This window comes from Psittacula echo (genome assembly GCF_963264785.1).
Source record: "Psittacula echo genome assembly, chromosome: 5".
Taxonomy (NCBI): Eukaryota; Metazoa; Chordata; class Aves; order Psittaciformes; family Psittacidae; genus Psittacula; species Psittacula echo.
The window spans coordinates 43,336,492-43,363,210 of NC_137739.1; the positions used below are offsets into that span (position 1 = coordinate 43,336,492).

The 26,719-nt window shown below is 34.4% G+C and overlaps 1 protein-coding gene across 1 annotated transcript in view; it reads right to left on the bottom strand.

Annotated features, from left to right (window-relative positions):
- The window catches only part of RYR3 (ryanodine receptor 3), a gene marked incomplete at its 5' end in the record, with an annotated part of 224,891 nt that overhangs the window by 98,557 nt on the left and 99,615 nt on the right, over nucleotides 1-26,719 (bottom strand). Inside the window, 15 exons of the mRNA XM_080618062.1 lie at nucleotides 380-509; nucleotides 3,833-3,947; nucleotides 5,121-5,394; nucleotides 11,063-11,200; nucleotides 14,003-14,105; nucleotides 14,659-14,859; nucleotides 15,375-16,176; nucleotides 17,034-17,260; nucleotides 17,879-17,965; nucleotides 20,735-20,900; nucleotides 21,452-21,612; nucleotides 21,987-22,023; nucleotides 22,711-22,895; nucleotides 24,155-24,363; nucleotides 25,874-26,048. Of these exons, the coding sequence (XP_080474188.1) occupies nucleotides 380-509; nucleotides 3,833-3,947; nucleotides 5,121-5,394; nucleotides 11,063-11,200; nucleotides 14,003-14,105; nucleotides 14,659-14,859; nucleotides 15,375-16,176; nucleotides 17,034-17,260; nucleotides 17,879-17,965; nucleotides 20,735-20,900; nucleotides 21,452-21,612; nucleotides 21,987-22,023; nucleotides 22,711-22,895; nucleotides 24,155-24,363; nucleotides 25,874-26,048 (3,010 nt within the window). The remainder of the gene's footprint in view (nucleotides 1-379; nucleotides 510-3,832; nucleotides 3,948-5,120; nucleotides 5,395-11,062; nucleotides 11,201-14,002; nucleotides 14,106-14,658; nucleotides 14,860-15,374; nucleotides 16,177-17,033; nucleotides 17,261-17,878; nucleotides 17,966-20,734; nucleotides 20,901-21,451; nucleotides 21,613-21,986; nucleotides 22,024-22,710; nucleotides 22,896-24,154; nucleotides 24,364-25,873; nucleotides 26,049-26,719) is intronic.

The following is a 26,719-nucleotide window of genomic DNA, read 5'->3' on the forward strand; positions in this document are numbered from 1 at the left end:
TTCTCTGGTTGGCCTGGCTTATTCCCCAGTTGGATGTGATGGTGTGAGCACTGCCACTTCGAACCCTGCCCCGAAGTCCTTCAGTTTATAGCTCACTTCAATCGTAACTATTTTGAATGGAAAGAATGCAAAACTATGGGTTTAATCCTAAATTTTTCAAGGCATTTTAAAACACAGGCTTAGGCTATTCTGTTTCTAATACAATTCAAAGACACATAAGGATGAAAGGAAAATGGAAAAAAAAATTGAGTTAGAGGTGAAAACAAAGTGGATTAAGATTCAGAGGGGCTTCATTGCATACTTCAACTTGCTTTAGAAATGTATACTAGTCTTGTGACATCCTGGTCTTGCTTTTAGCTGTTACAGTTACATGACGTACCCAGTCCAACGCTGCTGTTTTCCAGTAAGTAACTAAGATGCTCAAACATGGCCTTTTGATTTTGTCGACTGATACGACAGAAGTAGCACAGGAATCGACAACAGCTTGCCACCATCTTCGGAAAAACGATCTGCTGAAGAAGAAAGTTGACAAAGCAGTGAAATATGGTAATTAGCAATCTGTTCCAATTCTTCTTCCTGCATGCCTAACAAGGAAATTATAGTGAAGTTACCAAGGTGATAAGCAGCTAACAGTTGCTTTGCTTCTAACTTAAGAAAAGGGGCCTGTGTTTCCCTTTAAGTTTTGTATCCATTAGGTCATTAGGTTACACAAACATTGAAAAAATCATTTTGCAGAGGAGTATAGGGGACATATAAGGGGAAAAATGGAGAAGTAATTCTCATAGAGCAATCTACGGACCAGAAAATGCAGTTACACAAAATCTCTGCCTTAGCAGCATTATGATAACAAGCTCAATCTCTAATATTAGGTCATAACAGCATAAAGAGGATTCAAGAGCCCTAGTTTATCCTTCCATTTTGTAATAAGAATACACATGTAAAACTTTCCTACCAGACTCCTATGTTGCGTAATGCATAAGCCTGATGAAACAAACCATTAAATTGCAACTATCCAATGCTTTTAAAACAAACAACAACAAAAAAACCCCACCAACACCCCCCCCCCCAAAAAAAATGAAACCCAACACTTCACTTGCTGCACATTACATGCAAGGATTTCTCCTCTGAAAATAAAATAACTTCATCTTTAGCATTCATGAAAGAATGTTTCATGAGTTGAAATTATCTATAGCATCTGAGATGAAAAGTTATGCCGTTCTCACATATTACTGAAATAAGCTGAAAGAACAAGATCAAAAATCATGGGACAGATTTTTGGTGCTTGTTTGAAGGTTTTTCTATCCAATTTATTTAATTTACTATTATATAGGATTTTTTAAAAAGTGTTAAGTTCAGTTGCAGATCTATGTCCTAAGGATACTCACAAAATCAATCAGAAAATGCATTACTATCAAGGAGAATTCTTTTTTGAATAATCTGACTGTGACCCTTCAGGCACAAGCAGGAATATATTCTATATAATATACGCATATTCTACAATATGCAAGGTGATATCCGAACATTTTAATCACAATATCATGGCTGGTTTTTTTTTTTCTTCTTCCTGAGACATCCTGCCTCCTCCACTTCATATCTTTCAAATTGCTTATAACTTTAAAATAACAAAGTCTAGCAAATGTTCACTTCATTATCACCAACTCTAACTCATTCTGAGAAGTGCAACCTTTTCACTTATGAGACAACAATTTTTACAAAAAAGTAACTACCTAATTAAAAGCTATATGGTATTATCTTTTCAATACAGCAGGTGCACTGCTAACTTTCAGAGACTTGATTAACTGCTGTTTTATTTTGGGACAGTTTTCTTGCTAAAATATGCAGCTCATTTGTCTATTTCAGTCATGAGGGAGCTACTAGGTACAAGCAGCATTAAATATTATTTCTGTTCTTAAATATAGGGTAGATGAAATTTACTGAAAAATAATCATTCATTCATGAAAACATTTAACAAAGTTTTGACACCCCCCTAAATTTACCAGGATTTTGACAGAATGTATGAAATAATTTGTTTAGAAAATTACAGTAACAGCAATTCTGTTCAAAATCGTCATTTTAGAAATTCATCAGGAATACATAATTCTAAAAACTTTCAAACAGTAAGAAACAATTTTTAAATAAAATGATTGAATTCTGACAGCCAAAAAGGGTATTGCTCAGGATTCTCTGAAAATGAATGAACAACCAACATCAGAAATCAACATGACATTAAGATTCCAGAATTACAAGATTTAAAGACAGTCTTTAAAATAACTATTTAAGGCTTGAAGATAATATACCAAAACCTAACTATTATGGAAATGGTCAAAGCTTGTCCAGTTATTTTCTGGAATATACACTTCACCATTAAGTGCCTTTCCAGGATTTTGTTAGCCTGCAGTAGCAAAATACTCCTAAAGTAGTGGGATACCTTCAGTCACACCATATTCCACTGATCTTCTCATCTGTGTCTGAATCATTTATTAATAGCACAGCTGGAAAGAAGCCAAATATGTTTTCTTCAGTTTGAACTGCCAAGTTTTTACCTTCCCACCATTCATTCAGAGAAGTATCAGCTGTAACACTCTTAACCACATCTCTCAATACAGTCATAATAAAATCACTTAATCCAAGAAGCTGGTGATCTACCTTAACCCATCTGTGGCCACAACCTAGGAAAATGATCAATCCCTAAATCAGAGACTACATTGCAAATTGCTCATTCCATGTCTTGAAACTATAACGTTAGACAGAAAGAAATGTCAATCGAACTGGAAAGAGAAAACAAAAGGAAATATAGTAACAATCTAGCTGTGAGGACCTTGCCTGAGAGCAGGAAAAACAGTGTTCTAGTGGCTGATGCCATGGCTACACTTCAACTGTATATAAGCAACTCACTGGGCAAACACACAGAGAATTTCAAATGAGTACATATAACCATAGCTGACAAGGAATGCTCAGTTTCCAGCCCAAATCCTTTTTATTCAGAACACCTTACCTGGCAGAGTGAAAGACCTGCAGCACACACAAACATGGTCCTCTGTTACTAAAATTTTGTATGAAAAATATTTTTTAACATTTAAATATTTACTTAAAGGCAGTGTGGGGTTGTTGTTTTGGGTGGGTTTTTTTTTTTGTCAACTTTTACTATATGTACATGTAGGAAAACTGAGGGTTGCAATACCTATAAATTAGCAAAATATTAATCATCTGATAATTAATTGTAACTTGTCTTGAACTCAAATATGAGCATATTGTGACAGAATAACCAAACCCTGTATATGAAGACTTTGTAACACTGTGATGGTACAGCCAGACACAATGTATAAGTATTTTACACAAGGATATCTGATGTGACCAAAAAGGCAAAAAAATAGGGGTGGAGACGCACATAGAAAGTGCTCAAGTAATGAAAAGTTGCCAGAGACAAGATAAACACAAGATAGTAAAATAGGCTCAAAATACTTCCAAAACTGAGTTGGCGTTAGTCTGTTATTATAGTTTATTGCCAATAACACCCCCCATAAACGCAGCTAACATATACATTTAATATAAAATAAGAACAAAATCTTTTAAAGTCCTATTAAAACACAAATGAAACACCTATAACCCCTCACTCACTTAAAAAAAATTAAGTAAGTCCTAGAATGCTGTGCTTTTCCCTCTAGTACTATAAAAACTGTTGTATCTTTAACATTAGCATTTCAGTTTGGAGAGGCAAAATCTATCTTACATGAGAAAAAGATATTTTCATTTGAATACTTTTAAAACTTCCTAGTATACTTTTAGAAAGGTTCAAAATGCAAAACACACAATAAAATTATGGTGGAATTACCTGAGATTTATCTCCTCCGAGCACATTCACCATCACATCCATAACAGTCTCATGCATGCCCAAGACTCTCATTAAGTTAGGATGCTGATAAAACACCTTGTTGTTCATTATATCGCTAAAATGGAAGAAGAGGCAACAATGTGGTTTTAAGAAAATCCATTTTAATTTTAATCAATGGTGCATTATTAGAGATGTCAGAAATATGCATTCACTGTAGTAACATCTTTTTAAATTCTTAGATTTCAGCATAATACAAGAACACCTAACAACTAAATGCTTCACATTTCAATATGCTGTCATTTCTCTAATAGAAGAATCTAAAATTTTAAATTATTTCAAAATAGCATTTCTTCATCTTTAATTACTCTTACCATCTGTTCTGTTTAAAGAAAAAAATATATTCTATGATGATCTAAGTGGAAAACAATATATTCTTTTGTTTTAGGTAGAGTGGGGAACAAGAAATCTGAATCTAATGTTGCCTGTACAGGAACATTCCTTAATTAATTTTTTTATTTCACAACATAGAAGACAATAGACAGACTTAATATTCAAGGTTATCTGTTAAATGCGTTTCATCAATATTTCCAAAATTAAGACCATCTGTCAGAAGATATAAAATGGCATACAGTTCCCCTAAATAGGAATATTTTAACATTTTCACTATGCCCACCATCCTCATGTTCTAGAAGTTGCTGTATTTCATAATCCAGAACACATTTCATGTGTTTCAATAGGGAATCCAGTCATTTCTACCATTTTAGGTCAACCTGTTAAAAACAAATGGCAAATAACAGACATCATGCCTGCTTTACAGAAATACCGAAAGCTGGGAATTGAAGATGATTCTCAACACAGCACCTCCAGGAAGGTGGCTACACACATGCTGAGTTTAAACAAAACCTACCCTTTATCTTCCCTGGAATTCTCAGCAACTTTAAAAACTCAGCATCAGGGACAAATAAAATAATACTGTCACATACTAACTAATGAGTTGTTAACCATTACTTGCTGAATTCAACTGATTAGTTTTCAGAATTTTGAAAAAAACAATGCGATTTTTATGGTGAAACAGTAAGAATAATGGAGATCCCTTACACCTATTGTAAAGGAGAGAAACTGATCAATTGGAGCCATCTTGGAAATATCTGTGAAAATGAAAATTTCTGCTACATATCTGCATTTTAGTAGAGCAGTAATTTTTGGCCAGGATGTAAAATGAAAGCATTTACTAATATAACAAAAAACTTTACACAAATTTAGAAATAAAATTATGTTAATTCCATACCTTAATCCATTAATCATTAGCAATTCCTCTTCTTTTCCCATCCTGACACTGAGAAGTGAACGAATCTGGCCCAGTGCTGCAAGCAGATTAATGGTATCCTTCACAGAGACAGCACTAATAGTGTACGCTTTCCTCAGAGCTTGCAGTAGCTCACCAATGCTGTCATATTGTCTACGAAGGAGGGTGTACATAATCCGAACTAATTCTGGATCTTGAATCTGATCTTCCTGGGACCAGCGCACCATAGTCTGGGATATGAGTTCTTTCAGTGTAGCTAGAAGAATAAAATACATACAATGTTACTAGCTATTACCACAACAAAAAAGGTCTTGTAAAATGTATTGTAAAATATCAGATAACAGTAGATCATGAGGCAGTTGTAAGAAAGTAAGAGAACACAAGCAGACTGTATGGGGTTTTTCAACTTAAAAATTAATTTTTAGATCTTTCAAGGTAAGTGCGATCCTCGAGAGATGGAAAACAAGAAACATCTACTTAGCATTCAAGTCAATACCAACATTATTGGCAATGAAGACTTCTTAGTTGATCATGACTTTAAGAATCATCCTTGTAAGTTAAATACTATATTTAACCTTTTAATTCATCTTTCATTTCTACATCAAGATTTATAAAATAGCACTACACGCAGCACAAACACCTGTTCATTAGGAAAGACAGAAACCTAATTTTATAATGCCAAAGAAATATCATGGGTTTGATGATCATCAGCCTAGGTTTGGAACACAGAAATTGCTAATTAAGTTTTCAGTAAACAGTTTATTGGCTGACAAGTATGAGTTCAATTACCCCAGAAATATTCATGAATGTGAGCTCAGCTTGCCAATCAGTTTTGCCAGGGGGCAGGAGGAAATAAAATCTGTTCTAGACTTACAAAACTGCCAGGAAGGAGGATGAGATATCCAATTCAGGGCCTAGCCAGGGTGGTTTGAGCAGCTTTTGCTGCTCACTCGCTGAGTATTTAGCTATTTTGCTGTTAAAGGATCTACGCTGTCTTCAAAGATATGATTTACCTGGAAATATCTTAGAACTGTACAATGATGCAAATGCTTTAAGGAGTAGTGTTAATGCCAGCAGATTAACTTGTAACAGAAGCTAGGAGCAATCTGAGTATTGGGCATGGTGAGATCAATAACCAGCTAAAATAGTTGCTAATTTTAACAAGTTTTAACAAGTTTTAACAAGAAATTGCAGTGCCTTACCAATCTTCCAAGGATGCAGGATAAGTCCCCCATATATATGCCTGATTTACATTATGACTTGACTGCTACAAAAGTCATCATACTTAACACTAATTTATTAACTCAATGTAATCCAGTTCCATTGTTTGTTCCAGCTTGTTTGGGTTTTGCTTGTTTGTTTGTTTTTGAAGGAATGGGTTTGGTTTTTTGGGGTGTTTTTGTGGTTTTGGTTGGGGTTTTTTTTGAGGGGGGAGGGTGTTTTTTTGTTTGGTTGTTTTTAATTACTAATTCGTCATTAGCACTAGTGTAAATTCATCTCCTAAGATAGAAGTCCATTTTAGTAAATATGAATACATGCTTAGAGGAAAGGAAGATTTCCTTGTAGAAAATAGTTCCTTCCTACAGATATTCACAGCCTGAGTATGTATGACCAGACGGTCGAGGCCAGAGGCTTTTAGTCTTGGCAATAAGTACATACCATGCACATCACCACCCCTCTTCATGGAGGTACCTCAGACATGCATTGCCTTTCACTCTCCGAATTCCAGAATTCCTGGGGGTAAAGTGGAAGTGCACATATGCACTACATATCACAGTCTCCAGCTACAGTCAAGAATAGAATAGAATACATAATTTTTCATTGTTCTTTGAATGACTTCATCCATATGCGTATTTGTACTATGCATCACTTCAAGGAGAAAGCGTTCCAAGGAGGAGCCCAAACCAGAAAATCTTATCTGAAATTTCTAGAAAAACAGACACATTGAAACTTGTCCAACCTGCATTTCTTGTGACCCAAAGCTCCAGTATATGAAATACGTAATGTGCTCTTTTCCAAGGACCAAACACCATGTGCCCCAAGGGGTTAGGAGTGAATGTTTCCTGACTCATGACAACAGAATCCACATGAAGCCTTAGAGAAGAAATGATACTCCTCAGATACAGAGTAGATCCTACTGCCATTGAAGCAAAATCAGATGCTAACAGATGAGTCACAGAGGAATAAAACCCTTTTTCATGCAGCACACGAGATCAGATTTAATGTATTTAACACCTAATATCAAGCTTAACAGACCAAAATAGGCTTTCAGGGCAGGACAAACCCTCTCTGGTGCTCTACAGAACAAGTAGATCATGTAAGAAATGTCCTGAATCATAGTATAGCATTAGTGTCTAATCTCACACAACTCTTGATAAAATGATCAAGTCTGAAAAGAAATTAACTGCTTTGGGTCTGTACAAGGACCTATTGCCAAACTGAGCAAATTTGAAATAGAATGACTTACTGCCATTGTTGGTTGGAAGACCAGCCTCAAGTCACTTGCACAATTCTGCACATGACATTTGGATGGTCTTATAGAAATTTGGAGATGGGCAAATCCCAGTCTTGATTTGCAAAGGTAATGAGAAACCTCAGCAAAAATTTATGGCCTAAAGGAAGACCTGAAGGAATTTGTCTTTTTTTCTTACTTCTTCCTCACTACCAATAGTCACTACTGAGGAGTGAAAACTCACAAATATATGACAGCAAAGACAAAATTTCTGAGATTCACTCTACTTGTCATCATCACGGGGGTTAATACATGACAGTAAAAGCCAGGTAAGTTGCTCAAATAGGCTCAACAAAATGGCAGATGGTAAAGGAACTGCAAGCACAGAGCCCATCTCACCTGTTTAGGCCATGAACACTCCCTCCTTTGTTAGGGAATAGGTATAAAAATATACACGTACAGGAATAATAGACTAAAAAGTCTGTGATTTCAAGGGTTTTGGGGTGTTTATGTGCATGCATATATATTTATGTGTGTATATATATCCTAATAAGACATAGTAGTAGGAGGAATACAAACACTTTGTTTTGCTACTAATCCTCCTGGGCCGGTAACAGAACCAATAAATAATTTATTGGAGAAAGTAGAGCTAAAATAACAATATACTTTCAAAATGCAACATGAAATATTGCGGAGATGAAATAATAATGACAAATTGCTACTCAACTGAAGCAGACACAACTTGAGATAACTTCCATTTACAAACAAGGTCTATTTTGCTCTCAAGCAGCAAGGGGGTTGAACGAACCTCTATAACAAACACTACAGGTAAGTATCTGTAACATTTTTTATTTCAATGCTTCCTTTACTTAGTGTATCTTCGAGACACCAGTAATACATGCAATAATTTATTTTCAACTTTCCATTGCTAAAATGACTACATGCAGTTATCAAATACTTAATGCATGTGCATTATTTCTTAAATTGGTTAACCAACTAAATAATCTTCTTCAAAGCATTTTAAAGAAATGATCAGCTGCTATATATGACATCCCTCTGTGGTTATGAGCATGCTTGGTTTCTCTGAAAATCCAGCATTTCCGAGAACCAAAAATAGTTCACATACAGTATAACACTCATTATAAGCTCTGGTAGTACTTACAAGTCAAAACTGATTGAATGCAGTAAAAAAAAAAAAAAAAAAGAATTTATTTTATTTCCTCTGGATAAAGGTATATAACAAAACATATTATACCCTGTGAGTGTTCAAATACTTGTTGGATAATGTTTTTAAATATGGTTGTAGGAATTCGAAGAAAACATGCTGAAACAAATTCTCAGTCTTCTTTTCTGCTTACTTTACACCGTTAGGCATGGTAAAGTAGTATGAAGATGTGAAATATGGCAAGCATATCTGCATATAAGTAACAGCAAATGTAATTTTAATTTACTCTTCTACAGAAAATACAAACTTTCCATCTTTTTGTATTACAAAAACTGACTTACAGTGCTAAGTTTATCCATCATTCCTCTGTGTGCAGAGGATCCATACATTTATTTCTTGCAAGAACTAAGTTCAAGAGTAACACTTTCATTGGTTAACACTTGTCAAGCTTTGCACAGCTTTCTCTTAATGCAATATACAAAATGGATATATATGTTATCAGATGATACATACATTATATAAATCAAACCCAACAAACTGCCAGTGCCTTGCGATATGGAGTGTCAGGCCTTTTTAAGAAGAAAGCTCATCAACTATTAGCTCAGCATCAACCAAGACAGAGCTTGGACTGTTTGGCCTAAGGAAGGCTCAGGGGCAATCTTGTCAATCTATATAAATACCTGAATGGAAGGTGCAAAGAAAACAGGGACAGGCTCTTTTCAGAGTCCAGTCACGGGACAAGGGGCAATGGGCACACTCTGAAACACAGGACAGTCCAGCTGAACAAAAGGAATGCTTTTACTGTGAGGGTGACTAAGCACTGGCACACATTGACCATGGGTAGTGGACTCTCCACTCTTGGAGATACTCAAAAGCTGTCTGGACATGGTGCTAGATAACCTGTTCTAGGTGGCCCTGCTCGAGCAGAAGGACTGGACTGCATGACCTCTACAGGTTCCTTCCAACCTTGGCCATTCTGTGATTCTAGAAATCATTGCCTCAGGGCAGTACAGATGTGAAAACAAAGGAATAATAACATTCTATTGGCTTACTCTTAAACACCATTAAACTAATTAAAGTTAAATAAATTCTTGTATTGTTTCAACAGTTACTCTCAGTTCTCTGCTGTGTTTACTCAGCTGTGCAAGGTGGAAGGACTTTTTTCACTGATGTAAAATTCATTATCCCATATATATATTGTTTTTAGGTTTATGGGTTAAATTGCCTCTCATCTCATTATTTTAAAACATATACCCATACTTTTCAAATGTTTTGAGTGACGTATTTCTACTTTAAAGATATGTTAGTATTACTCAGCAAACACGGTGATATTCCAGTCCTCTTCCCCTATAATATTCTGCTGCAGAAAGGAAAATTATAAAAAATGATGATAAATTGAGTCTCCTTATGTATATTTAGGCAACATGAAAGCTCACTGTGAAGGGATATGAAATTTATAAACTATAGTGAAAAGTTTTCAAGCAGACTGATGACATCTAATCAGTATTTTTCTCCACCCTTTAAAGACACATCTGAAAGATTTATAAAAGCAAAGAGCAGAATAAAGAATGTCAATACTGAATTCTGGAAAATTCTGTTAAGCATTTAGGAATACAGATTTTGTACTTGTGAAAATAAAGATATTACTTCCTTGTTTAATTAGTGAAATAGATTGAATATTTCACTGAATTCAGAAAGGATATGGTATGGAATATATATGTGCATGTATGTGATGCTTGAGATAAATCAGAACAAGTTATTAGTTTTAATGAATGTATACAGTCACCATTATCATACATGAAAGCCATCTCTTTTAATACTAAAACATTGTAAATGTAAAATTTAAAAAAATGTAAAATCATTTTGTCACAGATATCTCGGTACTGGGATGCATAAAGCTTCTCATGCAGCAAAGAAAAATTAAATGGAGCTAAAGCTGTAAAGAAGAAAGTTTTGTATTTAGAAAAAATCAAACCATATAAATGAAAACTTCTCAAGTTCAAAATGGTTGAGTCTAGATTACTGTGCCATAAATAACTTTTTACATTTCTTTATAAAGAATATGCAAATTTTCAATCCCAGAGTTAATGATCTGGATCCAAAATCTTCCACCAATTTTAACTTCTTTGTAACAATTGGATCTAAGATTTTCAGTATGTAGGATGATTGTTCTAAGAGGTGGAAGGAACTTAAACAGTTAGTCTCCTTCAGTCTGCTATGAAGTTTTAATAGAAAATACACTCTTGTTGACAGAGTACATCTTTAACACTTGCATCATGGAAGTATTTATGTTGAAAGAAAACTTACTAGGATATTTCTCTTCTTCTTCTTTAGGTTCTACTTTCTCTGCTTTTGGTGGACCTTTGATTTTGTACATTAAAGAACGGAGTTTTCCAGTAAAGGAGGAATCTTCTTCTTCCTCTTCCTCCTCTTCTAGAGGTATACCTTAGCAGATAATAAAACTGTTTAGAAACAAAACTAAACCTTTGAAGATTAACTCCTTCAATATTTAACCAATACCAAATATCTACAGGAATTTTTTTAACAAGCAAATTTCTACAGGAAAAATGTATCTAGTAATGACAGCAGCTTTAAGATGTTAGCTACAGTAACGCCCCTCAAATTATGCTTATTTTAGTACACATACTTCTTACATACAGACTTACAGTGTTTTTTTTCTAGTATTATGACCAAAGAGGTGGTTGGTTTGGTTTTGTTTTGTTTTCTAGGATTCTAGTTTGGCAATTAATTTGGATTCAAGTCATATTTGATGAAATACGTGATCTTTTATTTCATATTGCAGAATGTAAGCTAAAGAACTGCATATCTGTATCTCACAAAATAGTACAATTTTTCAGTTGAGATATTTAGTGGTCATAAATAAATATATTAACTGGATTTAAAACTGTAAGAAGGGAGATGGTCAGAAATACCAGTGATACATTATTCATGAAAATGTGAATGATGAGATGGCATATCAGTTTACATTTAATATAGTTCAGTTCACTATGCTGCTTCAGAGACGTTTAAAGCATTTTCAGATCTTTCACATCTCTTAGTGATGATCAGATACCATGTGTGTTATGTGCAAAAGCACAGAACATCTAAGTAGGTTCTCTTCAGAATAGAGCTAATTGTGCTGTGCTGAGATGCAAGCTTTTGCTATTTGGCTGCCGGTCAAAGTGAAATTGAAAAAAGTAAAAGATTTCCAGACAGAATACTGAAGAGATACAAGCTGGAGCAGACGGAAAATAATAAATTGCACAGGCTAAAACTGGTATTAAAAAAAGAAGCTAAGAAAGGAAAAAAAATAATGTAGTTGGAGAAACTTTGCCACTGGCAGCTACCAAGAGGAAAGAGTTAAAGTTGTGACTAGGAGTGACTAAGTGACTAGGAAGAAGAAAATTCAGAGGGAGAGAATGAGTGAACTAGAAACTGAAATTGAAGACTACATATGGAATTCAAGGAGTGGGAAAAGTGAGACTGGCTGGACAAAATAAAAAGCTAAGAATGAAGCAAGGCTACAGTCAGACACCAGAAAACGTAAGAACAGGAAATGTAGCCTATGAGAGGAAAGAGAAAGCAGACAAGGATGTTACAGAAAGCAAGATCGTATCTGGCATTGGAAAAAAGCCTAGGACCTAGAAGCAAGAGAGACAGCAAGGGGGAGAACTTTTAAGAGGCTGAAATGGACGATGATGAGCTATGACAGTGTCGAATCGGAGGAGATGGGGTCTGTGACTGCTCTGTATTGTTCATTATTCATTCTGCATCCTCTCAGAGTTGCAATTCATTCAGAAGCTGACCATCTCATGTTGCTATTTGCTAATTGCTTAATTCAAGTGACAGAGGTCTGTGCACTGGAACAGATGGTTCCAACCCAGACAAGTGTCAATTTGACATTATGCAATAAAATCTGTTGAAAATTTGTTTTGTTTGCAACTAAGAAATTACACACAAAAATTATGATAGAGGACTATCATCTTGCTGGCAAAATTAACCACTCACAGTTAGGACATCCTAGGATTAAGACTGCCTGAGTAATTTTAATTCAGGCTATTTGCTTATATTCATTACGAAGCAGCCTTTAATTACTTGATTGCATACATATTTTTCCACTTAGACCACCAAGAATACTTAGCATTAAAATGATGATTAAATATTCCAAGCACAACTCCTATTCATTTTAACTGCAGCTGTGATTACTTAGTACTGATTTTCAGGACTAAGTCAGGACACAGCTAATGAGGTGCATTTATCCACAGTGGCCACCAGTAATAAACCTGTACAATGTAATGAATAGGGATTTGTTTAGAATCCAGAGGATCGCTAAACTATTTTAATCATGAGACTGTGCTTTCCCTATCTCCAATTCTTTCTCTTATTCAACATACATGTTTATAACGCAGTAAACAATAATAAAAGTACACCACTAAAAAGACAAAAAAAACCCCACCACCAGTATCAGTAGAAAAGATAAAGAGTGATCAGGAGCTAAGCTAAATCAATAATACCAGCAACAAGATTTCAAGGTAAAATAAATATATCTTAGAGTTACGACATTTCCAAGCAAGCTGAAGGATTTCTATAATCTTCATCCTGGAGTCTCAGAGAACTCTCTAATGTCAAATAGGCAATATATTTGAGAAACAGAGGTCAGATCAAATGTTAAGTCACTGAACAATGGAGATGATGATATCTTTCTGAACTAAAATGGGGAGAAAGAGGAGTACATGCAACGATGTTAACTATTCACTTTAATGCATGGAATAAAAATACCGAAATGAAAGAAACAGTTATTGGTAAGCACTTGAAGCACGGATGAATAACAATCAATACAGGATTGTCATAACCTAATTATGTTAAAACAACTAAATTGCCATCTTCAATGTAGCTAACCTTACTGGTACAAATCTTGATTTTAAGAACTTCTAATACTTGCTTAGAAGTAAGATGATGAAACACAACCCAGATACCCACTGACCTACTCATCACTGGCCGAGGCTAAGGCTAAGGAAGTTGAAAAAATGAAATTGGCTTACAAAATCAAAGCTTGATGGCTGCTGGAGATTCTAATAGGGTACTCAGAAATAATAGCATAAGATGATAGCAGAACCCTTAACAATACAAGCACAGAACGATATGGGAAGCACCATGGGTCCAAACACAAACCACAAGCTGTTAATTACAGGTCACTAAAAGAATGCAGTTCCATGAACTGGGTAAAACAAAAAGCTTGGCACTCACCACAGTGACTTAGAAGATCATCATGAAATTCATATAGCTCATCCCGGATCTCCTCTGGACAGGGACAATCCTCTCCCAGTTGAAAATTTAGCAACATATTAATCTTTAAAGGAATTAAAACATAGTTAAAACATTGAGATAGCCTAAGACATATTCTAATATATAGCCATACTTTACCTATTTATGATCAAATTTATAGCTAAATTGAAATAAAGCAGAGATTTCTAATACAGCCTAAAGGAAATACTAAAAGCAATGGTACTTGGTAAGCTGTAATATCAAAATACAGTTACACTTAATAATAAAGCCATTTCCTGGAGGTAGAAAAGACTATTATTATCATACAGATGTCAGCACAACACCAACTTCATGCTAACTTTTAGCAACTAAGTTTATCAAATTATCATTTTGCAGAACTGGATGAATCTCGGCTCCTCAACATTGGGCAGTAATACTGCTGGGAAATCCTAAGTCATCTTAGAGCTTGGATTCTGGAGTACAGGTATAAGCATTCTGACATTCAGTATTTTGGGGCATCTTAATAAATTTATTTCACAATCACTTTTGGTTCCCTAGCAGTTCCAATGGTAGTTTAGAAGTCAGAACTCTATCTTATCATCACAAAGAATTTTCTTCACTCTTTTCTTTAATATTACCTGTTCTTGAGGAGGAGACCGAAATTCTTTAGTCTTCTTGGCAGTCAAAGCAGCAGACATGTTCAAGGCTTGCATGAGTTCATTGTACCTGAATTTTTGATTATATTGCAATTTTGATACATAACGGTCTGCAAATGATACAATTGCTTCCACTCTGTGTTGTAGCTCACAGTCACAGAAATAATTGAGCAAATGACACATCTAGGATAGAAAAAACAGACTTAAGTTCAACAGTTTAACAAACTCTAATTGGAGAAGAACTACAGTGGATACTATACACTGCAACAGATTGCAAAAATGAGAGACTTTTTTCGCCATATTTTTTTTTTAACACTGTAAAGGTGACAAATTTATGCAGTTTGTTTATCTGATCAGTAATGCTATACAGCATTCAGTCTTTCACTCCAAAACATGTAGAATTCACAGAATCATAGAATATTTCGGTTTGGAAGGGTCCATTAAGGATCATCTAGTCCAACCCTCCCTCTTTTAAAATACACCTACTAAATAAGTATTTGCATATCTATTTTGAGTGTAGATACATATAGAAAAAATTGCATTGACATAAAAATTGGTTATTAATGTTAGGTAACAAGGCAAAGAGGAATAAAAATCTTCAGGATTTCAAATTTAACAAACTATAGAACAGACAGAAAGCACTACCTTTCTTTCATCAACAGTAGAACATTTGTGATACACTTATATTAAATGGTCACCTGAAGCTTAACAGATTCTGGCAATCTTGTCTGCAATAAGCCCTTCAAGGGAGTTTTTGTTTCTTTCACTGCTTTCTCCCCAGCTTCTACAGCTTTTTCTTCAACTTGTGTAACTTCTTCCTTCTCTGTCCTCTCTTCTGTCTGTTCCTTGTGATCTCCAAACACAGTGGGATCAATGAGAAGCAGTACCTGCTTCACATCATCATCATCAAAAACACCCATTATGAGCAATGTTGCTATCAGTTTAAGGACAGGAACGAACTGAAAAGCAATCTGTCCTCCAACAGGGTCTCGTATATGAGTACCGCTACACTGTACTGCCTCTGTTAGCATACTTATGGCCTTGGATTTGAGTGTATCAAGCGGTATCTCTGGGCTGGATGTCTGACGTTCTTCAGTGGTCACAATAAAGCATGGAGTAGAAAAATTAAAGCTTGGTTTCAGACAAGTACTAAGCCCCACTCCAGGTAATCCATGCTTCTTTGTTTCATCAGGATATAATTTAATAGTTCGAGTTTCATCTGTAACTGGAATGATAAATTCATTGTTCATCATAAGCTTGGCTTGCTTTGCGTACTCCAAATGAACACTAATTAGCAAGTCATAGAATCCAGAACGTAGGAGTCCAGGTAAGTATTGATTATCTATTGTATAAAACAGCTGAGATATGTCCACATGGCTACAAAGTGCATAAGCAACTCTAGTGTTACCTAGAGCACTAACTGAACAATAGAGTTTTAAAGTATGGTAGTGAAACTGCATCAAATCTTCTTGTTCACATAGTTCCAAAATATCAACACATCTGTTATGAAATAAAGAAAACAGAACACCAGTCAATTCCATTAATAACAATTTTATAAAAGAAAAGTTTTATAACGTCTGCACATTTTGGTCAGTTCCACTTTAAACCATTAATGTTAAAGTTGATACTGACTTAATGTGCGTCACTAAACCACAGTAAATGGTGGTAATAATTTGATGAGATTATCTACAATTAGTACCCCATAGAAAAAGAAAAGAAAAATGTAAGAGAAGCTTCTTTGGAAGCTATGGTAAATTAGGGCTTGGTTATGTAAGAAATGTATTTGTAAATAGCTGATGAAAGTACAGCAGATAGACTACCTTTCTGCCATGATTTTGCTTATACTTTATTTGTCATTGGTTACCATATTTGATACTTGGATACATTTTTATTATCCTCAGTCTGAGGATAAAATCTAACAAAAATCTAAGAAAGTCAGGATCTTGTCAAGAAGAACGTAACTTAGTTCATGTTAATTCAGAGCAGATGAAACAGGAACAGATTACAAGTTTTTATTACAGAAAAAAATCAGCAAAGCTGTACTTGCACGTTCTTTTTATTTGTGGGGGTTTTTTTTCAAGCTAAGAAAATCTCTATGTTTAAAGACCTAGAGATTTAAGATATTACTTTATAATGTAAATAAAATCAGTCGTTTTGTGTATGCAATGTCATCACATGGCATTAGAGTTATTCAGCCTCCTGTATCTACTTAAATTTCACAAATAGGATATTACAGCAGATAAATTCTCATCAGCTCCAGTGTAAATATTCTCCAAGGCAGGTTTAACTAACATCCAGATATCAGCTTTCAATACATTTGGTCCACATCAAGTCACTGTAGCTTCTTCCCAATGTACCTGTTTTCTTCTGGGATATGTAGTGCCATCATCTGCAGAGGTTCCAAACACTGTACAACCCACCCATGACGTTCACTGACACGCTCAGTTTCTACTTTTAGAAAGCTGTTTGGCATCCTGCTCCATAAAACAGGTGTAATTGTTTGCACATCAAGACGAGGGGGACACTGAGGAACAGGATTTCTTTCTTCACTTTTAAAAATCGCTGCTGATAAAGGCATGGTATTCTGAAACAAACAAGTGTATTAAAATCATTTTAGAATCATAGAATCATAGAACAGTTAGGGTTGGAAAGGACCTTGAGATCATCTAGTTCCAACCCCCCTGCCATGGGCAGGGACACCCCACACTAAACCATGTCATCCAAGGCCTCATCCAACCTGGCCTTGAACACCGCCAAGGATGGAGCATTCACAACCTCCCTGGGCAACCCATTCCAGTGCCTCACCACCCTCTCAGCAAAGAATTTCTTCCTTATATCCTTATATTCCTTATATATCTTCCTTATATATTTTCATAACACCTGATCATGAATAAACCTATAAAACCCAAAGGAAGTATAATTTAGTGATAGCAAAGAACTCATAGAAATATGTTATTGTAATAAAATCCACTAAACCCCCAAACATTTACAGGATTCTCCCCAAATAACATTAGTTTGACAAACACAGTTTAGATTTGTTGAACAATTCATTTCATATAATAATTACATTTACGCAAGTAAATGTAGAAGTCAAATAAAAAGTCACACCTTTGATTCAACCTTCCTAAACAAATTCAACTGAACAGGAACTTCTGTGGAAATAAACATTAAAAGTAGCACCTTTATAGAAAATATTTTGTACCTTTAATTTGCCAAGTTCAAACTGAATCAAGTTAGTGCTTGTGGGCTGTACAAAAGTTGCTGGAAAAAGCTTTGTGTTTGGTTCAACCTAGAAGAGAAATGAGATTAAAAAATTTAAGAAATTAAAAAAAGCAACAAGAATCTCCTCCCAAAATGTTATGAGACATATAATAAATACTACACAGTTGACACTTCAGTATCAAGTAACTGCAGACATTGTATTAAAGTGTTGATTAGCATCTACCTGTAGTTCACTTCTAATATAGTAAACTGTTTGCTGAATTATCTTGCATTTAATTATCTTTACAGGCTCACCTAACTTTCAGGCAGATGTGTCTACTGCTTTATGCACTCTCAACAGCGATTCTAACTCTAGAGCAGCTCCTTAAAAATCTAGCCACTTTCCAGCTACATCCTTTGATTCCTGTTATAGGAAAAGCACCCCCCAACACAGCCTGAGTAGAATACAGCTTTTCAGACCACCACACATTTTTTAGATTTTTTTTCTTTTACATTTTATGCTGGACAAAATATTTTACTCCCCAAAAAGCTAATTAAAAAAAAAAAAAAAATCTCAGAGATGAAACCAGAAGGGAGTCAGACGAGCGTGAGAGAGCATCTTTTGGTAAGGATAGTGCAAATCTTTACTTCCTATGAAGGTAAGTGAACTTCTGATCCATACTCCAAAAGTACAAGAATGCAATTTTTTCAATGATCTCTATATTTCCAGGCTCAGCATTTGTCTGCAGTCTTATGAAAATTACAGTGAATCACACTGAATCACAGTGCTGCATTTTAAAGTGTCTGTTCAGGTTAGGGTTTTTTTTGACAGCTATGTTATCCTGATTTTTCCACAGCTCGACTCAAAGTACATATCAGAGTAGTAATACCCGTTTATTCTGAAGAATTCTCTACAAGATCACCCACCCCTACTGCCAGGAAAAGAAGAATTAAAAAGATACTTATAAAATGGCATGTTATGAAAAAGATTTCAATGCTCCAGGGTGGCAAAAAAAAGGTACATTCTATACAAACAATTAAGAATTTCAGGAGCTGAATTAAATATTCTGTTCATATCATTGTGGTTTTTGTGTACTATGCATATACATTCTGCACACTAAGTACAATTACAATACTTGTGCTGTGAAGGAGTGCAACTTCTAACTTTGAGGACAGCAAACTAAAAAGATTTGAAAAATAATAAAGTCATGAAGAAGAAATAAAAAAATCTGTCATTTTTTAGATGAGGAAACAGCTAAAAAATACAATATAGCTTAAATGAATGTAAAATAGTACCACATACTAAAAAAACTTGTATGCATAATAGGTTTGTGGGTTTGGGTTTTTTTTTTTGTTTGCTTGGTTTTGGTGTTTGGTTTTTTTTTTTTTCAGAACTTTGACTATCAGGATAGACAAAATAATTTAAGTACAGGTATGCACATTCTAATTTTTTTTTTTTTTTACATGTAATAAAACCCAAACCCAAATCCAGAAACAAAAGGTATCCTGGACTGAAAGACACTACTAATAAAATGTGGGGTTTATTTCATTAAAGCCTGAAAGGATCTGACTGAGACAACATAAGTCTCAGACTCTGACCAAAGATAGACATTTCCTAGTAATAATAATAGAATTTGTAATTTCTGATCTTGTTTGAAGGTCAGAAAACCATTACTAACTCAGAACAAAATAAAACATCTTGTAAACCAATATTTAAGATCTCCTTTCTGCTACACATACCTTAGCATTGGCCTGACAATTAATGACAAAATCTCAAATACCTATATATACATACACATACTATCTTTCATTTACATTTCTATTATAAAGGGGTTGATTTTTTTTCCAAATATCACCTTAGTATTCAATAGTTAGATCAAGAACTACACAAATTAATTTATTCTCCTCAATATGTTGACCTGTAGGCATTTTAGAATGAAAACAGCATACAAACATTGTCCCTCTACTTCAGTTAAGAAAACTAAAAAGTGCAAATGGTTATAAGGTTATAACAATAATCTTTTAGCCTCAACCAGCCAAGTATCAGTCATTTGCTGCACTTTGGGTGAGAGATTAAGTATTTTAAAGATTTTATTTTATGGTAAGAATATTCAAGAAATGCATATGAAAACTACAGAAGACTATTTTCACTACTTTGAAAAACATAGCAAAAATTTAAATTATTTGAAATAATGAAAAGTTGGAAAATATTTCACCCGCTCATGTAACACTCCTGTTGCAATATACCATTGTAACTTTACATGAAGTGTTGGCTATACTTTTTTCAACAGTTTTCAATGGAGTTAGTATACAATGTTCCATTAAATTTAGTTAAATAACATTAAAGTTTTATCTGTATTGCAGATTTGTGGGGGTTTCTTGCCTTAGAACTATGAGGGTGACATTTACTGTAACAATGGTGGGACACTGGAACCGGTTGCCCAGAAAAGTTGTGGCTGACCCACCCCTGGCAGTATTCAAGGCCAGGCTGGATGGGGCTTTGAGCAACCTGGTCTAATGGAAAGTGTCCCTGCTCATGGCAGAGGGGGTGGAACTCAATAATCTTTAAGGTCCCTTCCAACTCAAATCATTCTATGATTCTATGATCTAGTTCTAGTTTTATGAACAGATCTATCAACAGTCCTCCCCCAACAGCTGAGACAACTGTAAGAAGTTAGAAAAATGTACCTTATAAAAAAGAGAGAAAAAAGGAGGGATGAAACAGGATAAAAAAAGTAAAACACGTTATTGTCACATATATAGTGCTCAGTCACATTTTTGAACAAGGAAAAAAAACAATTATAACAGCATCAAAATGACCAGCTTAGTAGATAGCTTCCTGAAAATCTGATAATACCTGATAACAAGTGCCAAGCTCTTTTCCATTGGCTGTGAACGACAACATTCCAGTAGCCAGGTCAACAAAGCATCCAATTTCTAAATCAACATTACTGCGACCTGATCTCTGGGAATTGGCAATTACGTCTCCTCCCCAAACCATATAGCAGTTGCTGCGTTTCACACTGAAAGAACAGCAAGAACAAATCATAGGTCATATTGAATTTGGCTAAGTATTCAGTAAAGATGTACTTTTGAACGGAATAACAGGTAGACATCCTCAAAGGTGCTTGTGCCACTATAATTTTTATATTTCCTCATTAACAAACTCCCTTTTTTTCAATAATGTAAGCATCATGGGTAAGGGATCAGACTATAAGCACTTCTATTTATGTTACCTTTTTCTATTTATGGAACAATTTGACATGCTTACATGTGCTGATACAAGACACTGAAACAAGTAACAGGTTCATCCACAGTTACCAAATATGGATGTTAAAAGAAAGCAGCAATACAAATTATTATTTCAAACAGAACATTAATGATAAATATACTCATTTTAATGAATCTATGTAAAACACATTCACATATAAATAAGCAAAGAACACTCCTACTCCATAATCAATTTTCTCATTAGTTTAAATTAGTGTTTAAAACATCATCAAGCTTGTGAATAATTCACTTTTGAGCAACAGTATTAAAAGACACTCTTAGTAAGTGATAAACAAACCCATACCTTTCATGAACCCTGCCTCTCTCATCACCTAAAGTAACTGTCACTGTACAATTTTTATTTAGGTCAAAATTCTCCCTGTAAAAATGATAGTCTGGTGTTACCCAGCCAACCCAGACAGAGGATGGGTCTTGGCCAGCAAATATCCGTAGTGAATAAAAATACTGAAAAGAGGAAAAGAACATATTAGTAATAGAAATCTAAATTACTGTATCAAGGAATACTCAAATACTGATTAAAAATATCTTCTATATATCAAATAAATAATAGAAATTAACTTTTTAATAAGTCATTTAAAATGCTTATAAATAAAAAAAAAAACCCAACAAAACAATAAAACTACACTAATGGTTTAAGACTGTGAGGTTTATGCCACAAGTCATAGAGTTCTGGGAATTGTTATTTATACAAATTGTTACATCACTGCAAATTATTAAAAAGGCTTCTTTCAACACATCATTTTCTAATGAACATCTTGCCACAACTAAATCTACTTCATAAAGGAAGAAGAACTAATCATCAAAATGTATTTACTTACTGTAGTAGAGGGAGCAGCAATTTCTTGGCTATGCTTTCTAAAGATAAAGAAACATCAGTAAATTAGTTTTAAAAAAATAGTAGGGGAAAATATTAGACTGAGTATACTCATGTTTGCTGGGTACTGACCATGCATTAGTAAATTGAGTACACAAAGACTGTACAGGATACAAATATACACCCAACATAACTGATTTCAGTTAAGGTGGAGAGAGATGGTGACAAATTTGTATCAATTCACTTCAGATGCAGGCAACATTGGAAGGTGCTGAACTTAGTAGTGCCAGATATCTTGAAAAATCTGTCCTACCATCTTTTCTTCTTTGCATTAATTAGTCACTTTTCCAGTAACAATGAGCTACTGAAAAATACTGTAGATGAGAATTAATCCAGTGGGCAAAAACTCTTGAGCTGGTTTCCCAGCGTGGCTGAAGAGCTTTGCAAATCCCAATGATTTTAAAAGGATGGTAACTCCCTAACAATGAGTAACTGTAAACTCTGTGATGTACCTTTTCAGAAAACTGTTCTGTCTTATCTGGATATAACATTCGGCAGAGTTCTAAATTTATTAAAACCACCAAGAACAAAAAAATCGCAGTAACATGCATCCTGTGCTACTGTCTGCTTAGCTCAAAACCAAGTATGAAATCTTGAGTGTACAATAATAGAACATTTTACATTTATATCAAGAGCATGAAATAGGGGTAACTAAAACCAAGCCTAACCGTTTTTGGAAAATATCAGATGAGGCATTTTCCACACCCATGCTGAAGTTGAATGATGAGTGAAACTCAATGGGCATACTCAAGCGACAATATATCATGTCTGAATTGCTGTTCTGTGTGCCAAATGTTTTGTGAATAACTTTTAACCGAGGTGGGTTCTCAATGGTTCCATCAATTCTCCACACCTAAAAATAATAGAAAGAGTTTTAAAATAATACTATTTCAAGAAAAATGCTGAAAATTTTCACTAAGCAATTTTTCATTAACTAGAGGATGAGACAACTGAACAGTCAAATTTTTCACAATTAAGCCATTTCAAACTTTCTTCTCTGACAGGGAAACTAGCCTGAAGAGCAACAGAAGCAACAGATTCAGTACTTCCTGTCTACAGTAAATGTCTGGAAGTTGTTCCAAATAGCATTTAAAAAAAAAAAAAAAAGTACAGAATTTATTAATTCACTTTGAGGGCAACAATTTCTGAAAAAATGCTTCACAAGAATAAGTCATTTTTCCATCACAATGAGAGGAAATATTAATTAGATTCCTTCAAATGATTGTTATGAAATTTGAGGCTGATATTTTTTTTTGTTTGTGCTAAAAAATTGAGTATGTTTTAATCTCAGTGAAAGGAGCATTTAAAAAACTTTTAAAGGGAGGAATACAGTTGAAATAATCCTGATAAACTGAGAAAAATCCTGAGATAATTTAGTTGAAATTCAGTGAAGTGTATTTTGTTTGAGAAGGAAATGTTCGAAGTATTACGGAATAATTGGCTAAACTCCTAAATTACAGTAAATAGCCTAGGGATTACAGTAAAGATAAATACTGATCAGGAATTCAAACATATAATTGTGGAATATATTAATATAGAATATTTTATACAAAACTTAGGATATATTATTCTGCTCTAAAGTAGATTAGTTAGAGAGTTGTGGAATTCCTGTCACTGTTGCATCATAAGAATGAACGAAACAGGTATCACTAAGGGACAACACAGGTATACTTAAATGTCCCTTGTTTTAGGGAAGTGGACTAAATCAGTCTCTATGTAGCTCACACTTCTATTACTTTAAGTGATGCGGAATTCAGTTGAACAATTTTTAGATATTTAAGAAAAATGTATAATAGAGGAAGTTTAAAAACTAAAAGCAAAAGTAAGACAGAATATAAAAAATGTTTCGAAGAAATCACAACCAGCATGTTTCAAGTAGCTAACCACAACATAAATAAGACATAATAGACTGGATAGGTATATCCATATGGATACTAATACTAGCATAAATGAAGTTGAAGATAGACAAGATCATCTGGAATTATCTATGAATGACTTAATAGATTTATATGACAAACTATCTGATGACAGTAAGTATTAGTAAGGGTCTAATGTCTCAGCTTGCTAAACAAACAGTTGACAAACAGGTGTCTCCCTAACATGTAATGTTACCTCAATGTGAGGATGATTTTTTGGCACATTGACAAATGTTGGTAAGCGTTTACTAAACCACATAGCAACATCTCGGTTCATGTTGACAGCAAAAGGTTCAAAACCTTCTTGAAGGCCACACATTGTATAATACTTGAATGTACTGGCATCCATTCCAAGGTTCATACGACCAATCTGAGATAAACCCAGTGCACAAACTGGAACAAAACCTAAAAAACAATGCAACAACAAAAAAATCCCAATAGTAATTTATTTGGAGAACATAAGCATTCTATTTTGGATCCATCTAATGCAAGCTAAACTTTAGCTCCTGCACGTAATGCAATGAAGTGATGACAGTAGCAAGGATTTAAAGCCACCTTAAATACTAATGTCTAAGTTAAATATAATTGCTACAAAAAGCCCTGAGGATTTAGGCAATGAAGGGACATTACACATACTATTCAATTTATTTAAACATTAAACCAGTTTAACAACTGTTATTAGTAATCAGTAGTAGATTTGTGTGAAAGACAAAAAAAAAAAGTCGAGAAGTAGTTTTGTGGACAATCAGATTTGAAAAAATAAGATTTGCTCAAGTCAGTTATTCATTTATTAGAACAATCAGTTATCTTAATTTTTACACTGTTAAACATGCTTTTATAGAGTGAGTTAGATGCTGGAAAGAATCCTTGGCTAGATTAAAATTATTAACAAATACTAAGTATGCTCTCTGAGGACACTGAAATTTCAAAAGGAGGTTCAGATATCTCAGTACATCTGTTTAAAACATAGTTTGTCATCAGTAACTTTAAATTTGTTGCCAGCCTTTATCCCATCATCAATCATGATGGACAAATGCACACTTTTTTAATGCTGGCATTTTTTAATCACTGAACCTTTTTGGTCTCCATACACCTATAGCAGCCAATAGACAGGGATGAAAGGCTGTTTAATTATTTTCTATCTCTCTAGAAATAGAACTTGGAACAAGTTCAGGGGAAAGCCAACAGTTCAGCCTCTAAAGGAGAAGTTTTTTCTCTGCTACACTTCAGATACTACTGGTTGGAGGAAATACGATTCAGAAGTAAATGTCAACTAAACAATAAAGCAGTTTGAAAATATTCCCTGCTGCCTTCAATGCAGTCATGTAGATATTAGTCTTGAAAAAAGCAAAGGCCAAAAACAGAAGAGGGGAAAATAGCCAAGGAAAAGAAGAAATGCAGATAAGCCATGAATAGGACAGAAAAAAACCAAACCAAACGAACAAAACAAATCACAAATCGGGCTCAATTTATGTTGCAAAGTTTTGTTCTTTTGGTACAGACTTCCGCCACATAGTATTCAATTTTGTCCTTCACAAGCAAGAACATAATATGTGTATGCTCCAGTAAAATAATCTGAGACTACACGTTCAGCTTTTGGGAATTTTTCAAGGTGCTTCTTACTACCACTTCTTATGCTGAAGTTCAGTCCTGTGAGTAAGCCTAGCAAGGCTCAAAGATTCTGATTGCTGAAATCCCATTCATATCTACTTGTGGTTAAAGGAAAAAAAGAAAATTAATTTGTGCCACAAGCATGCTTAAAATATTTTTTTAAGTTAATGTGAGCTTTCAGACTGTACTACACATCAGTAAAATATTATTTCTCAGTTCACTAAGCCATCATAAGAGATTAGTTTTTTCTGTGTTTGATTTGCTTTGCCTTCTCATAACCATGTAAGTATAACAAGAAAATTACCACTTTCTATTCCAAAGTCAGCAAACGCAAGCTCTGAACCTTTACTGGTTATAAGCAACTCTCCATTCAGAGTAAAGATAATTGATTTGTCATCCAAGTTTATCATACAACCAACCACATCTCCCGATTGCCAGCTTCGTCCAAAGAATCCACTGCCTTGATGCCAACGCTGGCCCTAAAGGAATAAATAAATAAATAAAATAAAATAGTAAACAAACACTGTGCTAAAATTAAAAAATAAAATACAAAATGTCAAACAAATATTTCACCTTCCTGGATCTCAAAGTAATACAAAAAGTACTGATCATGGCTTTCGGGTAATTATCTTAGTTATTTCACATAGAAGGACTAAGGTACTCTAATATGCAAAGAGCAATTTAGAACATGGATGATAACCATTATTCACTGGATTCCACTTCTTATAGGCAATGTCATTATCATCCCTTCAGTCCTTTAGGAGTCAAGTTTGGGAAGAAAGAATGTGCAGAAGGCAGAAAAGACAGAAAAAGGAATACAGAACTGTAGTTCTCTCTTCTAGTCACTGAAGAAACTGATCTATTTTTGCAAAACACCATTTAAATTAAAAAAAAAAAAAAAGGAATTGAATGACGTAGCATGATTATGCTTACAACAGAATTCTTTACTTGGTTGGGTATATCTTAGGAAGATAGATATAAACCAACCCACCTCTTTTAGCATAATTTCAGTGATCAAAACAAAAAGGCAGATACTATCCAGCGTGAAACAGAGCTCAGACATATTTATTTGAGTATTTGAGCTGGAGTATAAGACAAAACCTACACTGTAGTTCTCTGCCTAGCCTTTTCATAGGTCAAAAAAGGTAGA